Source organism: Cucurbita moschata, unplaced genomic scaffold (genome assembly GCF_002738365.1).
Source record: "Cucurbita moschata cultivar Rifu unplaced genomic scaffold, Cmos_1.0 Cmo_Scf00008, whole genome shotgun sequence".
Classification (NCBI taxonomy): Eukaryota; Viridiplantae; Streptophyta; class Magnoliopsida; order Cucurbitales; family Cucurbitaceae; genus Cucurbita; species Cucurbita moschata.
Window position 1 is genome coordinate 1,883,660 of NW_019268524.1, and position 17,031 is coordinate 1,900,690.

The 17,031-nt window shown below is 38.0% G+C and overlaps 3 protein-coding genes across 3 annotated transcripts; 2 read left to right on the top strand and 1 right to left on the bottom strand.

Annotated features, from left to right (window-relative positions):
* Positions 1 to 1,381: 1,381 nt before the first annotated feature.
* LOC111446372 lies at positions 1,382 to 2,966 on the top strand. The gene has a single exon (XM_023085168.1). The coding sequence runs from the start codon at positions 1,648 to 1,650 to the stop codon at positions 2,641 to 2,643; it is 996 nt and encodes a 331-aa protein (XP_022940936.1). The 5' UTR covers positions 1,382 to 1,647; the 3' UTR covers positions 2,644 to 2,966.
* Positions 2,967 to 7,517: 4,551 nt separating this feature from the next.
* LOC111446373 (AT-hook motif nuclear-localized protein 17-like) lies at positions 7,518 to 8,718 on the top strand. The gene has a single exon (XM_023085169.1). It carries the CDS (start codon positions 7,595 to 7,597, stop codon positions 8,453 to 8,455), a length of 861 nt encoding a protein of 286 aa, XP_022940937.1. The 5' UTR covers positions 7,518 to 7,594; the 3' UTR covers positions 8,456 to 8,718.
* Positions 8,719 to 10,376: 1,658 nt separating this feature from the next.
* On the bottom strand, positions 10,377 to 17,006 carry LOC111446369 (ubiquitin carboxyl-terminal hydrolase 16-like). The gene is made up of 11 exons (XM_023085162.1): positions 16,333 to 17,006; positions 13,843 to 15,085; positions 13,669 to 13,757; positions 12,996 to 13,081; positions 12,732 to 12,894; positions 12,534 to 12,654; positions 12,172 to 12,329; positions 11,942 to 12,026; positions 11,629 to 11,841; positions 11,265 to 11,326; positions 10,377 to 11,183 (listed from the first exon to the last, which is right to left on the bottom strand). Exons 1-11 carry the CDS (start codon positions 16,608 to 16,610, stop codon positions 10,817 to 10,819), a joined length of 2,865 nt encoding a protein of 954 aa, XP_022940930.1. The 5' UTR covers positions 16,611 to 17,006; the 3' UTR covers positions 10,377 to 10,816.
* Between the last annotated feature and the right edge of the window lie 25 nt (positions 17,007 to 17,031).

Below are 17,031 nucleotides of genomic sequence, written 5' to 3' on the forward strand. Positions count from 1 at the left end.
CCCTTTTTTAATCTAAAATTGGGAAACCCATTGATCGCCAAAACTTAAAATAGACGATCTATCTAATCCTCCCAAAATGGGTCACGTGCAACTCGCGTGACCTGGCTTTAATTATCCACTTTTAATTAAATATATTACCAAATTCAAAATGGATTCGGGCTCAACGGTAATAAGACTGGCCCATTGGGGCCCATTTGGGCCCATCGCAGATCAGTCTGGGCTCGCTGTGGTTTCAATGAGTGACCTCGTGGGGCCCACGCGGGTTTCGTTTGAAATCGAACAGGCGGGTGATCGGATCAAAGCAAACTCAAATTTAAATATCTATTTTATTTGTTAAAGTATTTTTTAGTTTAGTGTCCTAATAAGATGAAATATGCGTAAATTAATTTTTTTTATTAGGACACATTTTAGACATTTCCTTATTAATATATAAATTTATTAATCAATTTTAAAATATATTTTTTTTGATTAAAATTTAAAAAATTATTGAGGTGGACCACTGAGTCGGTGCAATCAAGTCAAAGCACGTATATAATTTTTTTTAATTGCAGTTGACTCATTGTATGACGCTGACACACGTGTTGGGATGAAACATATGTATAGAAGGATTGACCGAGTAACAAAGTACACATACTACTCCAAGTTTTGCTCGACATAAATTTGTAACGAACGCTTACTTCTAAAGAATACAAATTGAATTGAAAAACTTACCAAAATTATCGAACCGAAACCGACGAGAGAACCTTCATCCCTCTTTTCTTCCTTTCCTCTCGAGTCTCCCGTTCTTCTTATTTCTTTATTTTTTTTCGTTCAGTTATTCTTAGACCTTGAGCATCTGGGTTCTACTAAAATTGATATTTTTTTTTTTCAAATCTAAAGAATATGAAATTGCCACGTATACTAATTGGACAATATTAAACGTCAATTTTGCATTAAAATTGACTCATTGATTGGTAATAGAATCTAATAGGTGGTTACTGTAACGGTCCACATCCACCGCTAACAGATATTGTCCTCTTTGAGCTTTCTCTTTCGAGCTTCCCCTTAAGGCTTTAAAACGCAGTCTCAGATATTTTCCGAAGGGGGTGGATTGTGATGTCCCACATTGGTTGGGGAGGAGAACAAACCACCATTTATAAGGGCGTGGAAACCAGAACCCTTCCCCTAGAAAACGCGTTTTAAAGCCTTGATGGGAAGCCCGAAAGGGAAAGCCCAAAGAGGACAATATCTACTGACGGTGGATTTGAGCCGTTACTTTTAGTAATTAAATGATTACCCAATTTAAACGACAATTAATATATAAATGATTAAAGTATTATGGGTAAATAGTAATTTTAATTAAAGATAGAGGTCAAATATGGGTTAACACAGTACATAATGGAAGGGTAAAAAGGTCTTTTGGCAATGAAATTTAGCGGTACTTTTCCAAATTTCGAAATAGCGCGTGGTAGCTAAGAGCCTGGAAATGGATGAACGAATGTTAGGAGAATCCAAATTCAACAAATTTTCTGTTCTTTGGTGACATTTATTTTGGATCGGGAAAAAGAAGGAAGGGCAGCAGCTATTGCAATAGCGAAATCAGGCCCTTTCATTTTCTCGATTCCCAAACAGACCCGTTAATTTCGGGAAGAATCCAAGGAAAATTTGATGGAAAATTCTAATAGGGCTGAAGCTGAACGATTGCTTGGAATCGCTGAGAAACTCTTGCAAAATCGTGATTTTACCGGCTCCAAAGATTTTGCAATCTTAGCTCAAGAAACGGAGCCTCTTTTGGATGGTTCCGATCAGATCTTAGCTGTTGTGGATGTGTTGTTGGCGTCGGAGAAGAGAATCAATAACCACAATGATTGGTATTCGATTCTTCAGGTTGAACGGCGATCTGATGATTCAGATCTCATCAAGAAACAGTATCGGAAGCTTGCGTTACTTCTACATCCTGATAAGAATAAATTTCCTTATGCCGATCAAGCTTTCAAGCTGGTTGCAGATTCGTGGGCAGTATTGTCCGATCACTCGAAGAAATCGCTTTACGATGACGAGCTCAATCTCTTTGATAAGATGGATTTGTCTGAGCAGAACAAATTGCCCGTGCGCCGAAGCCAACGCTCCAGTGGGAAGAAGCAGCAAGAGTTTGAGAGCAACGACAGTGCCAACGCTGATCTATCTCCAAATCAGCGGATGAAATTATCGAGTTTCTGGACCGCATGCCCTTACTGTTTCGTACTATTCGAGTATCCTAGGGTTTACGAGGGCTGCTGTTTGCGGTGTCAGAATTGCAAGAGGGCATTTCAGGCAGTGTTGCTGCCGTCGCTTCCGCCGCTGGTTCACGGCCAAGAAGCCTACTATTGCTGCTGGGGATTCTTTCCGATGGGGTTTTCAGCTCAAAATCCCGAGAAAAGTGAGAAGGGCACCGAAACAACGCCGCCAGCAGCGACGTTCCCCAATTGGATGCCCCCAATATTCTCGAACAAGCCGCAAGAAAATAGTAGGAATGGAGAAACGACGCCCCCGGCGGCGGCAACCACGGCGGGTATAGAGAGAATGGCTGTGAATGCTCCTCCTGTTGCTAGCGCTCGGATAGCGAGGGGCACTGGCACAAGTAAGAAGAGGGGCAGGCCAAAGAAACCTTCGATTGCAGCCTAAGTTGTAAATTTTGTCAGGAATAATGATAACATTTATGGAGCCGATTGGAAATCTCTGATTCACGTTGTTGTAGTCTTTATATATTAAGCGATTATGTCCAGGTGGGTGAGTTAGAACAAAGAAGGCTGAAGCTGGGGAAACCTGAGGTAACCTTTCGTTTGTAATGTGGGCCTTCTGTTTTTTTTTTTTTTTTTTATGTTGATTTTAGGCTTCAGATGTAGAAAATTAGATGGGTAGTTCCTGATTTTCTTCTACATGTTGATATGTAATATGTAACTTTATTCAAACCAGCAATGATAATTTGGAGTTTTTATCCAACCCCATTTGATTGAGGCTGCACTTACGGACACCTTCTGTGCAGTTTGCAATGGCCACAGCACATTGCCTGCTTATCATATCATGAACTAAACCATGAACACGAAATGGGAGTTGCCCATTTCTCAGTTAGTTGTAGGGGCTTTGATCCTTCTTCTTGAACTAAATTATGAAGTCGCCCGTAGCAAGTCGGCGCAAGCACCAACTATATTGAAGTAGCCTTTCTACTAACTTTGCTATTGTGTCTTGATGTTTCTGTATGCTAATTTTTTGAAGTTTTCTTTGCTTTTACAATGATAAATCTGTGCACAATGGTGGATTATTAGGGATATCGTTCAATGATGTTATGAACGGTTTTCATATTGCCAAGTTCAAGGCTTCTTATTGGTGTTCTCTGTAATTTGTTCGAGTCCTTTTCTCGTGGAGTGATATCTGTTTTAGTTCAGGTGCTTTTATTCACATTGCATAGGTTTCTTTGACACTTTGTTTCTGTTTTTGCACTCTTTTTCTTTCGGAGTTTGTATCTCGAACATTATATCCTTTTCATTTGTCGATGAAAAGTTTGTTTCCTGTTAGAAAAAATGAAGAGGCTGCCTTGCTTTCAACATCATATTGTTGGAGAGTCAATTATTGATCTTTTTTCTTTAATCCATTATCTTGTTTACCTAACTGCTTAAGCATTGCTCTTTTTCTATCCGTTATTAGTGTCAAACTAGTAAAATTGACTACAGCCAAGCTCTTCCCTCCAATCAATGCCTGATTTCTGATCAACTTTAGTTGGTGATTAGTTCAAAACCACACGTCTCTTATGTTATGTGCCTATCAGCATCATGATTTGTTAGTTGGTGTGTTGAGCCTAAAACTCAAACTTATGACCTATTACTGTTGGCCTTCATAGTTCTGTTTGCGAGCGATATGAAGTGGATACGAAGTGGATACGTTTTTAACCTTGTATAAAATCAACTCGAGAAATGTTATGGTTCTTTTCTTTGGATCTGTCTGCATTTTTGCAATCTTGTTATGGGCCATAGTTGCTTCCCTTTGGTCCCTCAGGAATCTCTTATTCAAGTAGGATGGGGAAACTAGTATAGGAGAATTTTTGGTACTGCTAGTTTGAAGTATATATATTCCCTTCATTAGCTTAAGGTAGATAAATTCTTTTATTCTGTGAGATATACAGTATTCGATTATTTTAGCCGAAGGAAGTTTGTATGGTGATGTTACCATAAATTTTCCATGAAGAACGATCTTGATGTGTTCTATAGATTGTACACCTGTGCCTTTCAGTTTTAAAACTGTACGTTTCCCATCAAAAAATCGAAAATGTTCTCTGCTGAGCAACATTAGAAAACTAGTTGTAAATTCTCCGTTGAAGTGTTAGGATGCATATTTTAAAAGGATTTCACATGAGGATCTGTAATATCCATATTGGTTGGGGAGGAGAACGAAATACCCTTCATAAGGGTGTGAAAACCTTTCCTTATCAAACGTGTTTTAAAGTCTTGAGGGGAAGTCCGAAAGAGAAAGCCCAAAGAGTACAATATCAGCTAGCAGTGGGCTTGGGCCGTTACAGGATCAGAAGGTCTGATTTACTTTCTTCCCTACTTTTCATTGCTAGCTCGGAGCAATGAGGAATAAAGTGACTTCTTGCTAATTTGGTTGATTTATGTCTGATGAGCTAGATTTTAACTGATACAGACACTGCTCTGCTGGGTATTATATAAGATGGTGTGAAGTTTATAAGATATGCTTCCATTAGAAAACCCAGTTTCTAAATACTATCGAGCATGCTGCATATCGATCCTGGCAATTTCGATATCTTCAAGAGCATGCTCGGAGAAAGTTCTTGTAGATTATAGATTTTTGTTTCTACTTAACCCATTTGATTTAGGGCTGGACACAGCAATTCTTGTTTCGAAAGAAAGTACGTAACTCAATGGTTTCATTTACGCCCCGATCGATCTATAAGGATCTGGTACGTTCTATTCCGCTCTATTATATCGCTATCCCGTGAGAAAAAAGTCATTTGTGGCCTACTTGATTGCTTTATCTCTGATGGGTAGTCTCCAACTACAAATTCTACCGTTGATATTTGTTTTGTTTGTACTTGCAGATGATCAAAGGAAGGAAAATATGGGCTTCGCTTATTCAAGGTTGGTTCACTTTCTCACCCACTTTGTGTTAATGGCATTTCTTGTTAGCCACTAAGCAACTTGAAGGAGAAAAAAAAGGCATTATGGAGTATAGAATGAATGATAGGGGGATTTAGACCATCTTATTTTGGGCAATCACTGTTTAATAGTTTAAAGTTATTTGTGTGTAAAGTTCTTGAGAATAGGTGGAAAGATGGTGGTGGGTGTTCTTAGAAGTCTGGTGTGGATAATGGGTTTGGAAGCTAAGCTATCATGTCATGTTACTTCATATCCTTTTTGCCTTCCAAAAGGTCAAATTTCACACTTCATTATTCCTCCTCCATTCCACCCTTTCACATGGCGTTGCCAGAACATAACAAAAGTGATGGGTGTGGGTCTTTCCTCTCATTTCCTTTTCTATTTGATACTCTAAATCCAAACCCAAAAACCCTCTCACCTCGAAAAACCTAAACCTGTAACAGCCCGAGTCTACTGCTAGCAGATATTGTTCGTTTTTGTCCGTTATGTATCTAATCGTCAGCCTCATGGTTTTAAAACGCGTCTGTTAGGAAGAGATTTTCATACTTTTATAAGGAATGATTTAGGGATCTTGCAATTCATCTCCCTTGGGGCTAGCATTCTTGTTGGCACTGACCCGGTGTCTGACTCTGATACTATTTGTAATAGCCCAAGTCTACCACTGGCAGCTATTGTTTGCTTTGACCCGTTATGTATCGCCGTCAGGCTCACGGTTTTAAAATGCATCTGTTAGGGAGGGATTTTCACACTTGAATGTTTCAGAGATCTTATAATCCTTCTCTTCGTCTTAGGTCGACGGATCTTCTCCATTGAAAGATCCCCTATATGGATAATACACACTCCAATTCAACGAGCCTAATTCTAATTGTTTTGTTCCGAAGCAAACCACGAAGGGGTTCATCCTGTTCAGGTATTCACGACTAAGAAACACTGAGTTCTCTTTTGGATAAACCCTGAAAGGAGAAGGAAGGCTGGAATGCCAACAAATGTCTATTATTGAATTCACCCGACCCGATAGTACCCCATTTTTTGAACGTCCAATGCCAAAGTTACTGAATGGGTAAGTCGCCAATCCCTAAAACGGACTATGTAATGTACTTTATCTGCTAGGTTACGAGTGGACATTTTACCAGAGGTTACGTATTGCGGTCAGGCTCACAGTTCTGAAACGCGTCTGTCATGGACAAGTTTCCACACCACTATAAGAAGTGCCTGTTATAGATATCACACGATCACTAGCTTTTTTTCTCTCGCATATCGAGCAATGCATAAGAAGCATTAGGGGTCTAATAGAACAATTGTGTGATAATAATAATAATAATAATAATAAAGAAATTATAACGATATAATGGGACAAAATGAAAGTAGTTTGGAAGCCAATGGGATAAGCGAAGAATAGAGAGATAGAAATGATGGACCACCGAATAATAAATAAAATTAAATAATCTGTCTTTCCAAAATTCAAATGTCTACAAAGTGGTGAAGTGGATATCAAATCTTCCATTTATAGAAACAGTCCTAGAATTGTCCTCATCCCCAATTTTTCTTTTTTTTTTTCTTTTTTTAATAAAAACATAAATAAACAATAAATGCTATTTTATTTATTTCTTTTCTGTTATATTATTAACACCTTAATTTTATTTATTATTATTATTATTATTTTTAAAATAAATAATGATTCTAAAGTTGAGGTAAAAGAAAAAGTAAAAAAGTTTACTAAAATGTTAAATTCCATTGAGTTTGACCATTATTTTTATTTTATTAGGTAAATAATCTCGTCTAAATTTGTTTTTCAATTTTTTAAAAAAATTATTTATTATTATTTTGGTCGTAGTTATACAATTTGATATTAGCAGTTCACACACAAGTAACTAATTCATTTTTCGTTAAAGGTGAGAGGGAATGAAAAATATATTTTTTCTCGTTAATTTAATAGAGACGGGTGTATAAGCTTCACGTTCAATAAGCTTTAACTTATTTTCTACTTGGATCATTCTGGTATTTTAGGCGTAACGTTTTATTCAAATCTTCAGATTAACGAGCTGTAAAAATGAACTAACTATATCTCGCATGGTTCGGATATTCATCTTGTTTTGCTCGTACCAGACCTTAAACAAGTGAAAAAAGGCGCTCACAATGTAAATACGAAATAAAAGATTTAAATATTTATTAATGGTTGTTTAAAACAAATTAAATCAAATACATACAATATTATTAAATTTAGAAATATATTAAAATTATTTTAGAAAAAAAAACTATTTTTAAAATTATTGAGCAAAAATAAAAATTTGTCCCGAACATTCTACATAGCCTTTCTCTCTCCTAATTATTATTTTTAATATATATAATATTATATATATATATATATATATATATATATAATAATGTTAAAAAAACAAAAAGAAAATTCATGCAGAGAATGCTTGTTTGAAGGATCTAAATCCAGAGAAAGCCGAGGCCTCAACATGTTCCCAAAACCCCACCATCAACCACCGCCCCATTTCCAGCCCTTTCCCCGCTCCTTCGCCGTCGCGGCCACTCCGCCACCGCGCGATTCTTCCACCGCCGCCGATGACGATTCCACCACCGGCCACTCGCCTCTCACGCACGCTATGCTCCCTAAAGAACCGGCCTCCGGGGGCGACGGAGCTTCCATCGAGGTCGTTCGCCGTCCCCGTGGTCGACCTCCTGGATCCAAGAACAAGCCGAAGCCAGCCGCCGTTGTCGTCGCTGCACGCGACGCCGAGCCGGCGATGAGTCCTTATGTGCTCGAAGTTCCTGGCGGCAGTGATATCGTCGAGGCTATTTCCCGATTCTGCCGCCGCAGAAACACAGGGCTCTGTGTTCTCAACGCTTATGGAACCGTCGCCGATGTCACACTCCGGCAGCCGTCCTCATCTCCGGTGGCGACCGTCACTTTCCATGGACGATTCGATATCCTTTCCGTCTGCGCTACTTTTGTTCCTCATACGACGTCGTTTCCAATCCCTAACGGATTCACCATCACGCTAGCAGGGCCGCAGGGCCAGATCTTCGGCGGTTTGGTTGCCGGAGCTTTAATCGGCGCCGGAACCGTCTTTATAATAGCTGCCTCATTCAACAATCCCTCCTATCAACGGCTTCCATCAGAGGACGAGGTCAGAAAATCAGGCTTCAGCGATGTCGAAGAAGGTCACTCTCCACCGATCTCTGGTGGAAAAGATAGCGAAAACACCAACGCCGCAGCGGATACCTGCGGCCTGCTGCCGATGTACAGTACTCACTCTTCCTCCGACGCAATATGGTCTCGACAACCAGCGGCGCCGCCGCACCATCGCCAGTACTAATACTTCGATTCCCCTGTCAATTTGTTGATCTGAATCTGTCTGTGTCTCTGTTTCTGAATCGGTGAAATTTTGTTGTGGTTGGGTTGCGGCTGTGATTTTTGTTGTGATGAAATTAAAAGTTGTTTAGAAGATGATAATTGTTTGAAGGAATCAAAGAGAAGAGAGCGTTCCATGATCGGAGATGGATTATTGATTCTTGAAATTGGGATTGAATTTTGATGGAATTATTGGCTGATGGGTAATTGGAAGCACTGCTTTTATCATTAATGTTTATGGAAGAAAAGACTTAGCGTTTCATTTCAGACTGCTGCTGTTCAACCATGAGTATCTGTGCTTTGCCTCTGCCAATTGCAGCCTTTCCTTTTCCTTCTTTTCTTTTCTTTTTTCACAAGAAATGTGAAAGAATTGTGTAGTTGGGTGCTAACTAGAAAAACTCGATCAATCCAACCGGTTCAGATCGGTCCTTTCATCGGTTCAGTTACGGTCTCAACTGGTCCTTCATCCGTTCAGTTGTGGTCGAGACAGGTCCTGGTTGAGTTGGGGTTTCTTGAATTTTTTAATAATTCAATCAATCCGACCAGTCTCGACCCGTTAAGTTGGGTATAACTTATTTAATAATCCGATCAATCCAACCGGTTCAGATCGGTCTTTTCATTTTAGTCCTTCCATTAGAGTTGGGTTGAATTCAAATAATTGAAAATTTTATGAGTGGGGTGTCTTGAATTTTCTAATAATTCGATCAATCCGACCAGTCTCGATCCGTTGCAGTCTCGACCGGTTCTTCCACTGGTTGAGTTAGAGTCTCGACCGGTTAAGTTGGGTATAACTAAAATTTATATAAATTGAAATTGAGTTAGTAAATTTAAATTTAATAGGAATGGAGAGATTATTTAGTGAATATTATAATAATTGAATTAGAGTAATTTAAAAATATAATGAGAATTAGTGAAATAAGTGTAATTAGTTTATGCATTGAAGAGAGTGAGGGAAGGGGTAGGTGTAGGATTGTAGGAAGGCAGCCTAATAATCCATCAATCTTATCTCTTTCTATCTCTTTCTATCTCTTTCTATCTCTTTCTATCTCTTCATCCCATTACATTTCAACTTCACTTCTAACCAGTTTTTCACTTCTTTTTTTTTTTTAATTCTTTTCTCTTTCCTCTCAAACCCTAAATATTTCACCATCTTTATCTATCTATTTTATGCTGCTATATCAAACCCTAAATTTTGGATGGACTAAGTATTTTGTTTCTTAATTTTTATTTTAAATGTACCCATGAATGCTTTTCAAATAATGGGTTTTCGATATTTTTTTAAATTGTATTCGTAATGATTTTGAAATCGAGAGTTCAAATCGATTCATTTACGAAAGTTTAGAAGTGATTATAAGTTGGTAGTGAATTGATATCTTTATCAAAGTTTAACTTTTAAATTATTTTAAAGTTTTAATTCATAAAACTCTCCAAGTTTAAGAGTATAAATTGATTTAATTGAAATACTTCACAATCAATTAGTAACATACCTAGGTCTTGTAGTTCGATAGAATTCTTGTAAATAGCTCAAAACTACACCGAATGAATTCGAGCTTTCTTCTTAACGAATTATTATCGGTACGTGTCAGGATAGCAAAATATAAAGGAGTCCCATGGATTGGATTTGGATTTGGATTTTGGACCAAAAAAAAAAAAAAGAAAGGAAAGTTTAATTTTCTTATCTTGCTGTTGCATTGAATATTTGCAAGTATGGAAGGCATTTGGAACACACTATGATGGCCTTTTCTTCCAAGTTGCCTCCAAAAGGTCAATAAATCTCATCAGAGCTTTGGAATTATATGAACAACATGGGTATGGACAAGTTGGTATACAAGATGGGTATCAATCAACTCATCTGGTTTTTGGATAATCTTTGATTTCAATTGGGATGTGGAAAATAACATGTTCTACCTCAACTCTTTAATGCATAAATAGAAAAGTAGAATATTTTTTTGTTCAACTCTTATTTACCAATTTCTAACTCAATGTTATATGACAGTTGAATAATTCAGTATATCCTTTCTTCCCTTCGTTTTTTAATTACATACATTAGACTTTACATTGTTATATAACCTACATGGGTCAGTGTTAGTTCCCGAACTCTTTTACTACTATGACTAGTTACTATATTTCTACCTTACCTACACTCGAGTCAGATGGCAAAACCGGGACGCTTCGTCTTTCCTAATCTGCAAGATCAGTAATTCTCACTGCCTCTGTGCTGCGAGGGGGAGGAGCCGATGCGTACATGTCCAGATCGATCAGCCAGATGTGAAGGCTTCAAATTCATGAGGGATGAAGATGAAGAGTTAGTTGACTTGGAATGTTTTTACCAAGTGTTCCATACACGCCCCGAATCACCGAATATATAATCTGATAACTCATCGGCACTCGTAGAGTCACGAGTGCTCTCGGTGCTGTAGGAACCTTCATCAGAGGCACTGCTGATGAGAGACGAATTGTCACTGGACGAGTCTTCTTCGAAATACCTACGAATCTGAGGATGTCCAAAATGAATGGAACCAGAGCTCCCAGGTTCAGCAGGAGTATCCTTGGTGTAAGACTGATCTGTGGAAGTGGTTGTGGTTTTAGCTGTTGCGTTCCTTTCATCGGTCGGGTAATGTGTTGCTGCTCTGGTCTTGGAATCGGAAGCAACGATTCCGTGCCGTAATAATCTTGGAGCCCTAGGCAAACACCTAAAATATAGCTAACAAGATCAGAACAGAGAAGATGAGTAAAACAATTTTGGGATCTTACTAGCTCCTGAGATTGGTTACCTCGAGTAAAGAAGCATGTAGGCCCCTTTCGTCAAGACAGAATCAATGTCGACCGGAGTTACCTGAAAATTACAACGCGATGAAAAGAAAAGGCTTAGTAATAATGTCGATGTTTAAATGGAGAGGCTATTAGAAGGAACTACTAGCTTGTTAAATGATTGTAGATAAAATGGCAACTGTAATAACTTAAAAGCAGAAATATGTAGAAAGGAGAAGATAAGGCCATCCTAGTAAAATTCACTGAGAACCATCGTTGTTGGAGTTGAGTTATGATAATGAAAGGAAAACACATCGAGACTTATAGACTAATGGCTAAAATGAAGCTGAAAAGATCATAAATGAGAAATGAAGTCGAAACGAATACCGTGCTATCATCAATCTTGAACCACTTATTTTTGGCATTCTTGACATAGCACACATAGTGTCCCGAAAATGAAGAATTCATGACATCCAAGTGAACAACCACTCCATAGAGCTTGTATACGGGTGATTTATCACTGGTTCCACGTACAAATGGTGTCAGATCTAACATCTCGGGAAACTTGATAGGCTTATTGAGCTTTCCAAAATTACCCGACTGCAAAACATTACAGATGAACATTAGCATATATATATATATATATATATATATATATATATGCAATACAGAGCAAATAGCCAATGAATAAAAGAGGTACCTGAAATCGCTTTAATACAACAGTTAGAATATTGGGAGCTTCCAGTATTTTAAATTTCTTTTTCGCCCTTACATAAGTTTTGCATCTGAAAAATATTAGAAGGGAGTAATTTCAGGTAATGATCATAAAGGAAGTGATCTAAAAGTTGGATAGCTCGACTCATCAAATATCAACAGAAACTAAGAAAAAACTACGAGCATCACAAAACAAATCTCTGTGCTAGAACCAACCTGCTACACAAATACTTGTTGTCACCGTCCAATATCTCTGTGGTAGTAAATTTTCGAAGAGCCTCGTCTAGAGTACCAATATCCCCTTCTATCTCGACCGTAAGGTCCATAATTCTTTCCTGTCGTTCTGACCTGGATTGGCACCTTGTGCACTTTATCTGATAATAGAAATATCAACGTTAAAGGTGCAATTCATATTCTGATAACCTTATTCTGTAAAACTACTCGTGGATAAAATTCATAAATGTCTCAAGTTCCAAGTTTCAATTTACCTGAATAAATATGGAATAGCATTACAGCATTATATGTTTTTCCTTCAATAAAGAAAAAATCTAACTTCTACGTTCCAAGTTCGAATTTACCTTCGATAAAAGGTAGCCTCCAAAAGTAAGTCCTACCAACGTTGTTTCTTCTTCCCAAGAGCCAGATGGGCTCACTCCAGATTCCATACAGCAAATAGATTGCATTGTATCAATAGTATGCCTGTCATTCACCTCGTCGATATGATTGTTTAACATCATTTATAAGTTATACCACGACAATTAAAGCATATCACACACCTCAGAAATTCATGTGCATCCTCTTCTTTCCCATTACCTAGTTGACGGCCCATACTAGGTAAATGAGAAATTATTCCGATAGGAGATAATGGGGATCTCCCTTCCTTGACTTTCAAAATTATACTTTCAAACTCACAATTAAAACACCACCCCTTCTTTATACCTGATATTGGAAAAAACAAATTATATAAATACACATGTAATGGAGCAATCAGAAGATTTGGAAGTTTGAAACTGCTGACAAAGAGTCAATATGAAACATACATGATTTGGAATGAAGTCCTTGGAGAAAATAAGCAGTCAAAGGTGGAGTGAATGCAAGGCACTGGAGTACAACATTAGCATAGCAGCTGCAAGGAAGTATAGGAAGACAGGATTGAAAAATTATATAAATATTGGATGCAAGAACTCAACTAAAAAGGGCTACTAGACTACCACATATATCTTTCCAAGCAAAAGACCATGAAAAAAATAGACAAGTTGATGAACCTGAATTCAGTTCCAACCATACAAGGCGCACAAAACCAAATCTAGCCTTGGTTTTTATCTGGTTTCACATTTCAATAAATCCACACCTCAACAACTGAAGGTTTCTATGGGTAACATACCAAGCAAATAAAAGTTTCATTTATTATTATGACAACGTGTCAGGGGAAGACACTAGAAGTAGGAAACAGAAAGTATCAACAGTTGAACTAATTCAACATAAATCTAGAAAGTTTCTATTACTACGTTAATGAGATGCATAAAATTTTAGAAACGTGAGATCATATATTCCACAAAAAATAAAATGGAAATATAATTCAAGACAAACCATATTAAATCAACATATATGTTGTAATCAGGGTTAACCAGCCAAGAACAAGAAGATTCATTGTCCATAATTCCCGGACACAGCAACAACTTATTTCAAAGGATTCAAACAGAAACCACTAACCTGTTCCCACAATTAATGAGGCCTGCCGGCTGCAATTCCAACTTGTTCCAATTATAAAGCTTAACAAAGTGGTCGTATGAGAAAAGCCCCTAAAAATGTATAGAATCATTAATTCCAAGGCTGAAATAAATTCCATACATAGAAAAGGAGAAGAAAAAGTAAATAGAAGAAAACCTTATAGTTAAGCTTTCCAGGAATTTCAGTGACAGTGCCCGCATAATTGTTCTTTGACAACTTGGACCCTCTAAACTGATCAACAACTTTCAACATAGACGTTTTCAAATAATTTTTTGAGTTAAGAGTACAAGTGACTTGTGAGGAAATGCCAGAAGTTGCCTGCACGCTATCAACTCTTGCTGACTGAATTCGTGAAAGTGAAACTCCTGTCCCTCCAGCACTTGAAGGTAGAGAACATTCAGAATCAAATTTTCTTTGTAAGAAATTTCCATCTTGATTCTGTACCTTTGAAACTGTATTGATAGGCCCACCCACAACTTTACTTGACCGTTCAGGTTTCAAAGGTGGTGAGATACTGACATTTGAATCAAGTGATTTTCCTCCTGAACCATTCGATGGACGAACACTTGAAGTTGACCTGGATCTAAGTACATGGAAATTTGAAGCTGGCTTAAAACTATCCGTCTTTTTATGCCCTTGATAACTGGAAGGTGCAGAATTGCAGACATTTGAAGGGATACAATGATATTTTGGTAAAATTTCCCCATCCACAGAATTCTTATCTTTCTTATCTTCTGAGGCATCAGGAAGAGCGATGTTGGATGCATTGTTTTCCTTAGAGCAGTGTGCTTGGGAAACATTTGAAGAGTTCAATGAAAATGATGATGGACTAGACAACTTCCTACAATGACCTCCACTGAATTTGGGTAAGGCGGAATCATCCAGGGAATCGATTGTAGATCCCTTACGGTCAAGAGTTCTAACCCAAAAATCAGAAGAAGCTGCTGGACCAGAATCTTTATGATTGCCATTATTTACAAAACTGGGCTTAAGCTGATTCAGTTTGCAAGATAAGGGAAAACGATCCACAGAATCAACCAAGTTACCAAACATGGGTGACAATGGCTTGGTTGGATCAGGAATGTCAATGCCTCTCGTAATTTCATGTCTGTCAGGAGTTGCATCGGCAGACATACATCCATCGAATTTCTCTGGTTCAATTTGACTATTACTATCACTAGTAGAAGTATCATCAGATGATTCGCTGCTTATATTTGAAGTAGAGAATCCAGAAAATGATGCAGTAGATGAATCAGAAGTACATGATTCATAATGATCTTGTTCTGTCACTTTCTGCTCGAAATCTGTCCTAGACGCAACAGCCTGGTTGGAAATGCTTGGAGGATGACAATTTTCCTTATGGCCCTGTCGCCAGTGTATGATTTGACACTTACCAGAACTGAAAAAAGTTCAAAACACTCAACATAACTATAATGAAGAGCAGTTGAATAAACCCAAGTAGCATAACCAAAAAATTAGAGAAAGTTAAAGGTTCACAGACAGGGCAGTAAATTGATTTATTTTTTCATTTACCATTGATTACAAGAACCTGAGAACCAACGCCAAAATGATAAAAAGCATCCCAACAGCTGTTGAAATTCAAATTAAAATGCAGCCTAATTTTGGTGCAATGGTTTTGATTTGGGAGCTTTCAGGGCTGCACTTTCATTCGGTACATAGAAGTTGCAACTACTGAGTCATACAGGAATTAACACATCGTAGGGGAACAGAAAGACAAGAGACCAAACCTATTTCCAACAATAACACACAATACTAGCTAACAAGGAAATGTTGAGAAGGGTTATAAGTTCCTTAGTCGTGACTAATATGGATATTGCTTGGTATTGGTACCACAAGAAGAAGGCTTTTAGACAGTTTAGTGTGCCCTCCATCAAACAGGAGACATAAATTTCTTTAGACTTTTTTTAGGACACAAAAGTAGAAGTACAAATAGGGAGATAAAGTCCCCACACACCTAAGGGTATACACTTCCAATTGGTGAAAATTTGAGCCATTCCATGATTACAAAAATATTTTGTAGTAGAAGACCAAGAAGCAAAAGATTTAGATAGTTCCTAAAAAATTCTTTAGTGAAAAATACAAATTGGAATATTTAAATACCTAAAAGAGATAAATAAAACACTACAGTCAATTTCATTCGATTCCAAATAGATTATTCGAGAACTCCCAGTAGTATCTCCTTTTAGACAGTTTAGTGCCCTCCATCAAACTGCAGAAGTAATTGCATTTTGGGTTGAGAAGGTTAAGCCAATGTCTCAATGGACTAACCATTTCCAATCCCTTCAGAAAATTTGCACACCAATTGTCTAGCCTAGCCTCACCAACAAGTTTGTGATTAAACTAACATTAACGGATGAGAAACTAATTCTCGATTTGCCCTTTACGATAAGTAAGGCAAGCTAACATATGACTGGGCATATTGCTCTTTATGTGCTCAAGAAAACAGCAAAAGATTCATGGTACCCGAATCTGATAGCAACAATTTCTCAAACATTAATTTCAAAATAGACCCGATCTAAAACTCAAGTGGTGAGGCAATGAAGATAGCAACAAGAAATAAACGAGATTCAACCCCTAGTATCAAGATTCATAGTTCTAAGGATCGGGGACTAACGAAAAACATACCAATACCGAACCGCTTTGCACCTAGCGCAGCGTGTGGTTGTTGGAGAGTAACAGACAGCACACTGGTGTCCAGGAGGAGTAAACGATAAAGAAGTGTACCCAGAAGTGGCCTCAAGCTCAGCTCTAAAAGCCTCCTCAGACGACAAAACTAACAAACGATTAATTTCTTCCTTCCTCGCCACAGAGAGCCGCCATTTCCGCCGGATTACCAAACAGATTACAGGGAAAACCACAAACACCAAGAGGACCTGAAGCCCTATATTTCCAAAAACAAGCATTTATCCTCCCCCGCCAACAACGTCCACCAAAAGAACTACGCCCTAATCTCCTAACCTCGCCACCACGCATAAATTACAAGGACTGCGTTGGTTCGAAGGCCAACGATACCGCGAATGACGCCGATTAAGCATAAATAACCCCAAAACTCAGAACCGCATACAAAGTTCAGTCAAGAAACGAACAAACGCAAAAAGGAGAAGAAGAAGAAAGTAAAATCTCCGTCCAGGAGAGAAATAATACCCAGCTCAAGCAAAAGACAGAGCATAAGCTTGCGAGAACATTAATGGCTTCGATTCGGACAATCCACGCAATAATCACAGAGCAGATCAAGAAGAATTTAGGGCTCCTTCAATTTATCGAGAAAGAGAGAACCAATCAGATTCTGGAGCCGAAAAAAAAAAAAAAAAAAAAAAAAAAAAA